Here is a 12,460-nt window from a genome sequence, read left to right on the forward strand (position 1 = left end):
AAAACCACACTGCTCCTCCTCAATCCAGGATTCGACTATCTGGCGGACCCTCCTCTCCAGGACCCCTGAATAGACCTTACCAGGGAGGCTGAGGAGTGTGATTCCCCTGTAATTGGAACACACCCTCCGGTCCCCCTTCTTAAAATTGGGTACCGCCACAAGGGACGCACCGATCCACTTTTTTGGGAGTTCCGATCCAATACCGATATCTAAAATTTGAATATCTGCCGATAACCATATTTGCCAATACCAAATCTGTTTATGTGAACATTATTGTGACTATGGTTATGATTGCTGTTATAACTGTGTAAGATTTCATGAGGCTGTAATAAATGACCCATCCTTTCTGAAGTTACCTCACCAATACAAATATAATAACATTACAGATCTAACAATTTCAACAAGTTTTATTTTGATTTGACACATTTGACCTAAATACACCTATAAATGTGTTTTGAAACAAAGATCTAGCTTTTTGTGCCGTGTTCCTTATCGGATGCGGCTGAATGTCTGATTTTTTAACGTAGCAGGATACATAGCATGGGAACGCTTTTTTGGGGGGTGGCTCTCCTCTTGTCTTAGTATATTGAGTGCGGCTCTTATTGAATTAACAGTGAGGATCATGGTTTTAATGTAACAAAAAATGTCCCATTTTAACATTCAAGGCATTTATTTCTTTTAAAACATGTCCGAAGCATGTCATGAAAATACATCTGCGCTAGCTTGACTATCGGTTGTGGTATCGGTACATTTTTGTTAATACCAAGTATGAGTACACACGCTTGGTATTGAGTCGATACCGATACCAGTATCGGTGCATCCCTAACCACCACCCCAGTCTGCCAGTCCAGCGGCACTGCCCCCGATGTCCACGCGATGCTGCAGAGACGTGTCAGCCAGGACAGCCCGCCTCAGCAATAGAGACACGGAACACAGCCCATTGGGACTCAATGTCCCCCGCCTCACTCGGGACATGGTTGAAGCTCTGCTGAAGGTGGGAGTTGAAGCTCGCTCTGACGGGGGACTCAGCCAGACGTTCCCAGCAGACCCTCACAACACGTTTGGGCCTGCCAGATCTGACCGGCTTCCTCCCCCACCATCTGAGCCAACTCACCACCAGGTGGTGATCAGTTGAAGCTCCGCCCCCCTCTTCACCCGAGTGTCCAAGGCATGTGGCCGCAGGTCCGACGATACGACTACAAAATCAATCATGGAACTGCGGCCCAGGGAATCCTGATGCCAGGTGTACATATGGACACTCTTATGTTGGAACATGGTGTTCGTTATGGACAATCCATGACGAGCACAGAAGTCCAATAACAAAACACCATTTGGGTTCAGAGGGGGGACCATGCCTCCCAATCACTCCCCTCCATTGCCCACGTGAGCATTGAAGCCCCCCAGCAGAACAATGGAGTCCCCAGAAGGAGCACCCTCCAGCACTCCCTCCAAGGACCCCAGAAAGGGTGGGTACTCTGAACTGCTGTTCGGTGCATAAGCACAGACAACAGTCAGGACCCGTCCCCCCACCCGGAGGCGGAGGGAAACTACCCTTTCATCCACCGGGGTAAACCCCAACGTGCAGGCACCAAGCTGGGGGCTGATGAGAATACCCACACCTGCTCGGTGCCTCTCACCATGAGCAACTCCAGAGTGGAAGAAGGTCCAGCCCCTCTCGAGGGTTCTGGTTCCAGAGCCCAAGCCATGCGTCGAGGTGAGTCCAACTATATCTAGTCGGAACCGCTCAACCTCGCGCACAAGCTCAGGCTCCTTCCCCACCAGAGAGGTGACGTTCCAGGTCCCTAGAGCCAGCTTCTGCAGCCGGGGATCGGACCGCCAGGGTCCCCGCCTCTTGCTGCCGCCCAGCTCACACTGCACCCGACCCCTACGGCTCCTCCTGCAGATGGTGAGCCCACGGGAGGTGGGGCCCATGTAACCCTTTCAGGCTGAGCCCGAATGGGCCCCATGGGCGAAGGCCAGACGCTTGCTCTCGTGACCCACCCCCAGGCCTGTCTCCAGAGGGGGGTCCCGGTAACCCGCGTCCAGGCAAGGGGACATTTCTGCCCATGGTCGTCGTCATCATCGAGGTCTTTGTGCCGCACTTAGTCTGGTCCCTCCCCTAGACACCTGTTTGCCATGGTGACCCTACCAGGTGTATAAATCCCCCAGACAACATAGCTGCTAGGATCTTTGGGACACACAAACCCCTCCACCACCATAAGGTGACCGCTCAGGGAGGAGTCATCCTGTCTCCACCAGATAAAATACTTTTATATTTTACAACATTATCGATTAGAATTTCTTCATTTTCCAGAAAATTCCTCTTTTTTTCCAGCAGAACCGTCATGGAAATGAGATGGATTAATATTTATCAGGGGTGTTCACCTGATCTTTTATGGCCAACATGTAGGCGTGGCCAAATGTTTCCTCACGTGGTGAAATTTAGTGTTGATCCTGATTTATGAAGGAAACAGGCGTGGGAACCTGGAAGATTTTCCTGGTTTCCGTACGGACGCCGCCTGGAGGCAGCGTTGCTGCACAGGGTTAGAAATCAGGCTCCTGGTTCGTTAATAACTAATCTCTTGTCTACAAACATGAGGAAACTCTGCGACCTGCCAGAACAAAAGCCGCCTTCACCATCAGATAGCAGCACATTAACTCATAACAGGATGACAAAAAAAACTTTATTTACAAATTACACAAAGTTTCATCGAACCTACAACATCACAGTCAACAGGAAACAGGAGTCATGTGACCAGTACAGAAACACGGTGACTGAAAATTTTAGGAATCAGCCTTTTAAGACATTTCAAGCTTAATCCAACATGTTGCCATGGTAACAGCAGGAGCAGGGGACACCTGGACACATAGAGGACATCTTTTAACACGGATACAGGTAGAGGAATCCAGTGGACATGAAGAGAAGGGGACTTCTCAGAGGGACAGGTGAGGCTTCCTGTAGGTCTGGTTGGTGATGGTCAGACGGGTCAGTCGGGCGCCGTAATAATCCACAATGTAGCTGGATCCGTCTGCTGGACCCACAATCTGCAGGAGATCAGGACACTTCTATTTACTGATCCTGCTAATGACAACCAGAACCAGACTCTGGTTCTAACGTTCTGACAGACCCAGACAGAACCACTAATCTGGTCCATGTTGCGGATTAATGAATGGATAAATTTCAGCACAATTCAGATCGACGGAGCCCTGCTAGGAACAGGAAGTGACTTCTATGGTTGGTGCGTTTGTGTCGGTCCACCTGAGACTCACCTGCATGGCAATCAATATGAAATCAATTAGTGTGCCAATACCACAGAACCCAACGGTGCAGAACTTCAACAGACCTGAAGAACAGAGTAAAGAAAAGAGTTTAGAACTTCGGGTGTTCCGAAAGGTTCAATAGAACCAAAATTTATAAACTTCACCTGTAAGACTTGCTAACGGGTGGCTTTAGGACTCGCTATCGGGTGGCTTTAGGACTCGCTATCGGGTGGCTTTAGGACTCGCTATCGGGTGGCTTTAGGACTCGCTATCGGGTGGCTTTAGGACTCGCTATCGGGTGGCTTTAGGACTCGCTATCGGGTGGCTTTAGGACTCGCTAACGGGTGGCTTTAAGACTCGCTATCGGGTGGCTTTAGGACTCGCTATCGGGTGGCTTTAGGACTCGCTAACGGGTGGCTTTAAGACTCGCTATCGGGTGGCTTTAGGACTCGCTATCGGGTGGCTTTAGGACTCGCTAACGGGTGGCTTTAGGACTCGCTATCGGGTGGCTTTAGGACTCGCTATCGGGTGGCTTTAAGACTCGCTATCGGGTGGCTTTAGGACTCGCTAACGGGTGGCTTTAGGACTCGCTATCGGGTGGCTTTAGGACTCGCTAACGGGTGGCTTTAAGACTCGCTAACGGGTGGCTTTAGGACTCGCTAACGGGTGGCTTTAGGACTCGCTATCGGGTGGCTTTAGGACTCGCTATCGGGTGGCTTTAGGACTCGCTATCGGGTGGCTTTAAGACTCGCTAACGGGTGGCTTTAAGACTCGCTAACGGGTGGCTTTAAGACTCGCTAACGGGTGGCTTTAAGACTCGCTATCGGGTGGCTTTAGGACTCGCTATCGGGTGGCTTTAGGACTCGCTAACGGGTGGCTTTAAGACTCGCTATCGGGTGGCTTTAGGACTCGCTAACGGGTGGCTTTAGGACTCGCTAACGGGTGGCTTTAGGACTCGCTAACGGGTGGCTTTAGGACTCGCTATCGGGTTGCTTTAGGACTCGCTAACGGGTGGCTTTAGGACTCGCTAACGGGTGGCTTTAAGACTCGCTAACGGGTGGCTTTAGGACTCGCTAACGGGTGGCTTTAGGACTCGCTAACGGGTGGCTTTAAGACTCGCTATCGGGTGGCTTTAGGACTCGCTAACGGGTGGCTTTAGGACTCGCTAACGGGTGGCTTTAAGACTCGCTAACGGGTGGCTTAGGGGGGAAATGGGGTGAGAGGGGGAAAGGGGCAGAGAGGGGGAAGAGGGGCAAAGAAACACTTTACCCCCTCAAATCAAATCTGCAAAAATGCTTAAACAAGCTGAGCCGCTGCTGCAGTGGTAAAACTTTAAGTGAAGCTGTTAAATCTGTCGTAGCGGTTTATACGGTGAGACCAGATACTTAATAACTAAATAACAATAAATACAGTCATGCAACATCTATATGTTCTTTCTGCAGTGGAAGGTTGCCTCTTTAAGTGTATGAGCATTGCTCCATCATACATGAGCACTGGATGTGTGTGTCCGCTCTGAGCCAATCAGATGGAGGGAAAATGAGCCTGTCAGGAAGCTCCGCCCAGCTTCTAGTTCTACATGCTGGTTTGAGGAGAATCCCACTAAGTTTTATTTCTTGTTTTCCCAACTCCTGCTGGTTTCAGCAGCTCATGTAGAGCTTCATGTCTGCATCCATGTTATCAGAAAAAAGAAGTTCTTGTGGAAAACAGATGTTGCTCAACAAATGTCCAAATGCAACGGACCTGTCCACCGCGTGAAACACCTGCAGAGTTCTGGGACAGACAAGCAGGAGATGGTTGTTGTAGACAAGGGAATGAGTTTCTAAGTAAAAAGAAAAACATTTCATCTTCTCTGTGTTTGTTGTTTGTTCTGGATGTTTATATCAATATGAGGTTACTGTCTGAGGTTCTGCCGCCGCCTTGTGTTCTGGAGTCTAATGTTCCGTCCTGCTTCTGTTGGTTGTGATCGACCGAACTCAGGGGGTCCAAAGTCGGTCCTGGAGGGCCGCCATCCTGCAGATTTCCATCTATCCCTGCTCCACCACACCTGACTCCCCTTAAATGGATCCAACAACCAATGAAATTCTGCAAAGTGACTGATCAGTGTGAGTCAGGTGCGTTGGAGCAGGGATACATGGGAAACCTGGAGGAATGGTTTTCCATGTATCCCCCCCCCCCACAGACTGGTCTCTGGTGGGCCCCGACCCCCCCAGGCTGGTCTCTGACCCCCCCCACAGACTGGTCTGTAGTCTCTGGTGTCCAGGTGTGCGCCTACCGAGAGCCGGGTAGCCCAGGTAGAACCGATCCGCTCCGACCCAGCCCAGGAACAGAGACAGCGCCACAGCAACGCGGTAGGAATACCCGCTCCTGGGAGGACAGACATTCAGATCAAGAAGACTCAGGAGGAAACTTATCGGGTCTTGGATCAGAACTTACACGTTCCTGCAGGGGATGGTCCGGTTGAACCCGACCTCGTTCCCGCTGAACCGGAACTCCGTCCCGTTGGGAAGACGGCAGGTGATGTCTGGAGATGGGAGACACTCCACTGCAAAGGAGGCAGAACCGGACCGGGTCAGAACCGAGCCGGATCAGAACCGAGCCTGTGAGTTATTTTCGTGTCCGGTTCTGGTGGACCCACCCCAAGCCGTCATATCCCGGCAGTTCTCCGGTTCCTGAGTCGCCTCGTCGATGTTTGGATCTTTACACAGATACGTGGAGAGTGAAGGAGATCAACCAGAACCAGAACTGATCAGAACCGGGTCAAAGCCTGATGCATTCAGGTCCAGACTAGTTTTACTGACTTGGTCTCCGGATCAGACCGAACCGGAACTGAACCATCATATCCGGATCTCAAAACGTGTCCGATTCTGATCCGTGTCACTGAGATCCAGTTCCCTCCTCACCAAAACACCGAGCTAAGCTAGGCTAGGCTAGGCTAGGCTAGGCTAGGCTATGCATCTGATGCTGCGCGGGTGACCTGAGCCCGCGCGCATCATGGAAAGGATATTGTCCGAGTCTCAGGCTCTCGCAGCCGTCCACGTCCTCCGCCAGCGCGAGCCTCACGAGACAGGAGGCGCAGTAAAACAGCAGAAACCAAAACCCGGACCGCAAACACAGAAGCCGTCTGTGCGAGGACGCCATGACTGGCCGCGTCACGTGACACCGCGCTGCGTTCAGGGCGCTCCGGGCGGAGCGGAGTCAGAAACGGCTCGCTGAGCTCACCTGTTCACGTCACTATTCAGGTGGGGGTGGGGGGTTACAACTTTCCCACAGAAAGCACCAAACTGCACACACACATGTACACACACACCATGTCCGTGTCTGGAAAAAAAAAAACAGATAGTTCCTGTTCCCATGGTAACAGCAGATGTTTGTACCATCAGACATGTTATCTAACTGGAGATGACGAGCTGGAACGAGACCCAGTCCAGAAAACCAATACAGAACCATAAAAGAACCAGTAGAGAACCAGTAAAAGAACCAGTAAAGATCCAGTAAAGAACCAGTACAAAACCAGTGAAGAACAAATAAAAATCCAGTAAAGTTCCAGTAAAGAACCAGTGCAGAACCAGTAAAGAACTGGTAAAGATCCAGTAAAGAACCAGTACAGATCCAGTAAAGAACCAGTACAAAACCAGTGAAGAACAAATAAAAATCCAGTAAAGTTCCAGTAAAGAACCAGTGCAGAACCAGTAAAGAACTGGTAAAGATCCAGTAAAGAACCGGTGACGAACCAGTACAGATCCACTAAAGTTCCAGTACAGAACCAGTAAAGATCCAGTAAAGATTGAGTACAGAACCAGTAAAGAACCGGTGAAGAACTAGTACAGAACCGGTAAAGATCCACTAAAGAACCACTAAAGTTCCAGTACAGAACCAGTAAAGATCTAGTAAAGAACCAGTACAGAACAAGTAAAGAACCTGTAAAGAACCAGTACAGAACCAGTAAAGAACCTGTAAAGATCAAGTAAAGAACCAGTACAAAACCAGTATAGAACCAGTAAACAACCTGTAAAGAACCAGCACAGGACCAGTAAAGGACCTGTAAAGATCCTGTAAAGAACCAGTACAGAACCAGTGAAGAACCAGTCCGTCAGACTGGCGTCTGGTTTACTGAACGCGGTTGAAACGATGCAGGAATAAAACTTTTATTTAAACCTTACAGGAAAAGAATCATTTCATTTCATCGCTGCTTTATTGATCCCAGATTAAATTTTATAGTCCAGTCCAGGTCCTCTGGACCTTCCTGGACCCTTCCGGACCTTCCTGGACCCTCCTGGACCTTCCTGAACCCTTCCGGACCTTCCTGGACCCTCCTGGACCCTTCCGGACCTTCCTGGACCCTCCTGGACCTTCCTGGACCCTTCCGGACCTTCCTGGACCCTCCTGGACCTTCCTGGACCCTCCTGGACCTTCCTGAACCCTTCCGGACCTTCCTGGACCTTCCTTGACCCTCCTGAACCCTTCCGGACCTTCCTGGACCTTCCTTGACCCTCCTGGACCCTTCCTTGACCCTCCTGGACCCTTCTGGACCCTGCAGGTCCAACCGGAACACCTGGACCAGATGAAGGCTGGTGAAGAGGTTCTGTTCCCTCGGATCAGGCGTGTTGGAGCAGGAACTGGTCGAACATCTGATCGGTTCTCTGGTCGCGGCTCTCTGCCCATCCGGAACCAACTCTTGCGTCGTTCTTCACGACGTGGAACAGGAGGTGCGATTTCCCACTGCACATGAAGGCAGCATTTAATCGACTGGATCCAGTCCGACTGAGTTCTGCTCCGCTTCGGAACCGGGTTTCCTGACTGTGTTCAGTAAGTTGTGAACAGTTCTGTCCTCCGTCTGTCTGCCGGTGTGGAACCGAACCGGGCTGAAGTTCGGTCCGAGGCTCGTGCCCGCGGTGGGAAGTTTCTGGAAGTTTTTTCCCAGCGACACTGACTGGGAGGCTCGAACTGAATGACGTCACGGGACGTGCGCGTGCTTTGGTGTGTTTGGGGGAGTTTTGCACCTGTGTGACGCACCTGCTAGACCTCCAGACGCTCACCTGGCCACGTCATTAAATCACCTGTCTCAACTCTGGGACGTCAGGAGGTCACGTGGTATTTATTCTCTCTACCCCTCCCCTCGCGCACTGCCCAGTTTCACTTCCTGGTTGCTCAGGTGAGCGCGAGCTCAGGTGAGCCGACTCCTCGCTTTGAACTCGGACTTCGGACTGTTTTTAGGTCGTGGTGTGTGAGGAGATCAGTTCTGGTTCTGGTGGGTTTAACCTGACAGCCGGAAAGGGACGGTTTGTTCACGCGCCTCGCACCCTCCCTCTGAGAACAGCGCAGATACAAGGCGCGCGTGCGCGCACGTGGAAGGTGAGCGTGCACACAAACCTGCAGCGTTTAGAAACTTTCACCTACAGAATTGATGAGAAACTACGGCGGCCCTGCAGGGTCAGTTACTCTGCCTTTGATCTGAGTTTTTCAGCATGAAACTATAAAAATAATCACGCGCACCTGCTGATGAACGCATGCGCGAGGAGAATGCGGCTGAAACCATTTCTGAAAGTTTGTGTGTAAAAGACGTCCCGTGTCCATCTGGACAGCATGTGGGACCCAATCGGGTTCCACTCTGGTTCTGATCTGGCTCTGATCTGACTCCAATCTGGTCCCGATCTGGCTCTGATCTGACTCCAATCTGGCTCTGATCTGGTTCCAATCTGGCTCTGATCTGACTCCAATCTGGTCCCGATCTGGCTCTGATCTGACTCCAATCTGGTCCCGATCTGGCTCTGATCTGACTCCAATCTGGTTCTGATCTGGCTCTGATCTGACTCCAATCTGGTCCCGATCTGGCTCTGATCTGACTCCAATCTGGTCCCGATCTGGCTCTGATCTGACTCCAATCTGGTCCCGATCTGGCTCTGATCTGACTCCAATCTGGTTCTGATCTGGCTCTGATCTGACTCCAATCTGGTTCTGATCTGGCTCTGATCTGACTCCAATCTGGTCCCGATCTGGCTCTGATCTGACTCCAATCTGGCTCTGATCTGGTTCCGATCTGGCTTTGATCTGGTTCCGATCTGGCTTTGATCTGGTTCCGATCTGGTTCCGATCTGGTCCCGATCTTACTCCAATCTGGCTCTGATGTGGTTCCGATCTGGCTTTGATCTGGTTCCGATCTGGTTCTGATCTGGCTCTGATCTGGTCCCGATCTGGCTCTGATCTGACTCCAATCTGGTCCCGATCTGGCTCTGATCTGGTCCCAATCTGGCTCTGATCTGACTCCAATCTGGTTCTGATCTGGCTCTGATCTGACTCCAATCTGGTCCCGATCTGGCTCTGATCTGACTCCAATCTGGTCCCGATCTGGCTCTGATCTGACTCCAATCTGGTCCCGATCTGGCTCTGATCTGACTCCAATCTGGTCCCGATCTGGCTCTGATCTGACTCCAATCTGGCTCTGATCTGGTTCCGATCTGGCTCCGATCTGGTTCCGATCTGGCTTTGATCTGGTTCCGATCTGGTCCCGATCTGACTCCAATCTGGTCCCGATCTGGCTCTGATCTGGCTCTGATCTGACTCCAATCTGGCTCTGATCTGGTTCCGATCTGGCTTTGATCTGGTTCCGATCTGGCTCCGATCTGGTTCCGATCTGGCTTTGATCTGGTTCCGATCTGGTTCCGATCTGGTCCCGATCTGACTCCAATCTGGTCCCGATCTGGCTCTGATCTGGCTCTGATCTGACTCCAATCTGGCTCTGATCTGGTTCCGATCTGGCTTTGATCTGGTTCCGATCTGGCTCCGATCTGGTTCCGATCTGGCTTTGATCTGGTTCCGATCTGGTTCCGATCTGGTCCCGATCTGACTCCAATCTGGTCCCGATCTGGCTCTGATCTGGCTCTGATCTGACTCCAATCTGGCTCTGATCTGGTTCCGATCTGGCTTTGATCTGGTTCCGATCTGGCTTTGATCTGGTTCCGATCTGGCTTTGATCTGGTTCCGATCTGGTTCCGATCTGGCTCCGATCTGGTTCCGATCTGGCTCCGATCTGGTTCCGATCTGGCTCCGATCTGGCTCTGATCTGGTCCCGATCTGGCTCTGATCTGAATCCGATCTGGTTCCGATCTGGCTTTGATCTGGCTCTGATCTTGTCCCGATCTGGCTCTGATCTGGTTCCGATCTGGCTTTGATCTGGTTCCGATCTGGTTCCGATCTGGCTCTGATCTGGCTCTGATCTGGTCCCGATCTGGCTCTGATCTGACTCCAATCTGGTTCCGATCTGGCTCTGATCTGACTCCAATCTGGTCCCGATCTGGCTCTGATCTGGTTCCGATCTGGCTCTGATCTGGTTCCGATCTGGCTTTGATCTGGTTCCGATCTGGCTTTGATCTGGTTCCGATCTGGTTCCGATCTGGCTCTGATCTGGTTCCGATCTGGCTCCGATCTGGCTCTGATCTGATCCCGATCTGGCTCTGATCTGACTCCAATCTGGTCCCGATCTGGCTCTGATCTGACTCCAATCTGGTCCCGATCTGGCTCTGATCTGGTTCCGATCTGGCTCCGATCTGGCTCTGATCTGGTCCCGATCTGGCTCTGATCTGACTCCAATCTGGCTCCGATCTGGTTCCGATCTGGCTTTGATCTGGTTCCGATCTGGCTTTGATCTGGTTCCGATCTGGTCCCGATCTGACTCCAATCTGGTCCCGATCTGGCTCTGATCTGGCTCTGATCTGGCTCTGATCTGGCTCTGATCTGGTTCCGATCTGGCTTTGATCTGGTTCCGATCTGGCTTTGATCTGGTTCCTATCTGGTCCCGATCTGGCTCTGATCTGACTCCAATCTGGTCCCGATCTGGCTCTGATCTGGTCCCGATCTGGCTCTGATCTGACTCCAATCTGGTCCCGATCTGGCTCTGATCTGGTCCCGATCTGGCTCTGATCTGACTCCAATCTGGTCCCGATCTGGCTCTGATCTGACTCCAATCTGGTTCTGATCTGGCTCTGATCTGACTCCAATCTGGTCCCGATCTGGCTCTGATCTGACTCCAATCTGGTTCTGATCTGGCTCTGATCTGACTCCAATCTGGTCCCGATCTGGCTCTGATCTGACTCCAATCTGGTCCCGATCTGGCTCTGATCTGGTCCCGATCTGGCTCTGATCTGACTCCAATCTGGTTCTGATCTGGCTCTGATCTGACTCCAATCTGGTTCCGATCTGGCTCTGATCTGACTCCAATCTGGTCCCGATCTGGCTCTGATCTTGTTCCGATCTGGCTTTGATCTGGTTCCGATCTGGCTTTGATCTGGTTCCGATCTGGCTTTGATCTGGTTCCGATCTGGTCCCGATCTGACTCCAATCTGGTCCCGATCTGGCTCTGATCTGGCTCTGATCTGACTCCAATCTGGCTCTGATCAGGTTCCGATCTGGTTCCGATCTGGTTCCGATCTGGCTTTGATCTGGTTCCGATCTGGTTCCGATCTGGTCCCGATCTGACTCCAATCTGGTCCCGATCTGGCTCTGATCTGGCTCTGATCTGACTCCAATCTGGCTCTGATCTGGTTCCGATCTGGCTTTGATCTGGTCCCGATCTGGCTCTTATCTGAATCCAATCTGGTCCCGATCTGGCTCTGATCTGAATCCACTCTGGTCCCGATCTGGCTCTGATCTGAATCCAATCTGGTCCCGATCTGGTTCCGATCTGGCTCCGATCTGGTCCCGATCTGGCTCTGATCTGGTCCCGATCTGGCTCTGATCTGGTTCCGATCTGGTTCCGATCTGGCTTTGATCTGGTTCCGATCTGGCTCTGATCTGGTTCCGATCTGGCTCTGATCTGAATCCAATCTGGTCCCGATCTGGCTCTGATCTGAATCCACTCTGGTCCCGATCTGGCTCTGATCTGAATCCACTCTGGTCCCGATCTGGCTCTGATCTGAATCCAATCTGGTCCCGATCTGGTCCCGATCTGGTTCTGATCTGGCTCTGATCTGGTCCCGATCTGGCTCTGATCTGGTTCCGATCTGGTTCCGATCTGGCTTTGATCTGGTTCCGATCTGGCTTTTAATCTGGTTCCGATCTGGCTTTGATCTGGTTCCGATCTGGTTCCGATCTGGCTCTGATCTGGTTCCGATCTGGCTCCGATCTGGCTCTGATCTGATCCCGATCTGGCTCTGATCTGACTCCAATCTGGTCCCGATCTGGCTCTGATCTGACTCCAATCTGG

The 12,460-nt window shown here is 51.7% G+C and overlaps 1 protein-coding gene across 1 annotated transcript; it reads right to left on the minus strand.

Moving 5' to 3' along the window:
- Positions 1 to 2,667: 2,667 nt before the first annotated feature.
- On the minus strand, positions 2,668 to 7,198 carry tm2d1 (TM2 domain containing 1). The gene is made up of 6 exons (XM_079245565.1): positions 6,266 to 7,198; positions 5,897 to 5,970; positions 5,695 to 5,803; positions 5,534 to 5,625; positions 3,271 to 3,344; positions 2,668 to 3,045 (listed from the first exon to the last, which is right to left on the minus strand). Exons 1-6 carry the CDS (start codon positions 6,397 to 6,399, stop codon positions 2,935 to 2,937), a joined length of 594 nt encoding a protein of 197 aa, XP_079101691.1. The 5' UTR covers positions 6,400 to 7,198; the 3' UTR covers positions 2,668 to 2,934.
- Positions 7,199 to 12,460: the final 5,262 nt, after the last annotated feature.

The sequence above is a fragment of the Telmatherina bonti genome (assembly GCF_933228915.1).
Source record: "Telmatherina bonti genome assembly, chromosome: 8".
Taxonomy (NCBI): Eukaryota; Metazoa; Chordata; class Actinopteri; order Atheriniformes; family Telmatherinidae; genus Telmatherina; species Telmatherina bonti.

Excerpts from the sequence above, each read along its gene's own strand:
- tm2d1 (XM_079245565.1), bottom strand. The coding sequence starts at position 6,399 with ATGGCGTCCTCGCACAGACGGCTTCTGTGTTTGCGGTCCGGGTTTTGG. Across the intron at positions 5,804-5,896 it reads CCGGGATATGACGGCTTGGG|TGGAGTGTCTCCCATCTCCA; the intron begins GTGGGTCCACCA and ends CCTCCTTTGCAG. Across the intron at positions 3,345-5,533 it reads CCTGGGCTACCCGGCTCTCG|GTCTGTTGAAGTTCTGCACC; the intron begins GTAGGCGCACAC and ends TCTGTTCTTCAG.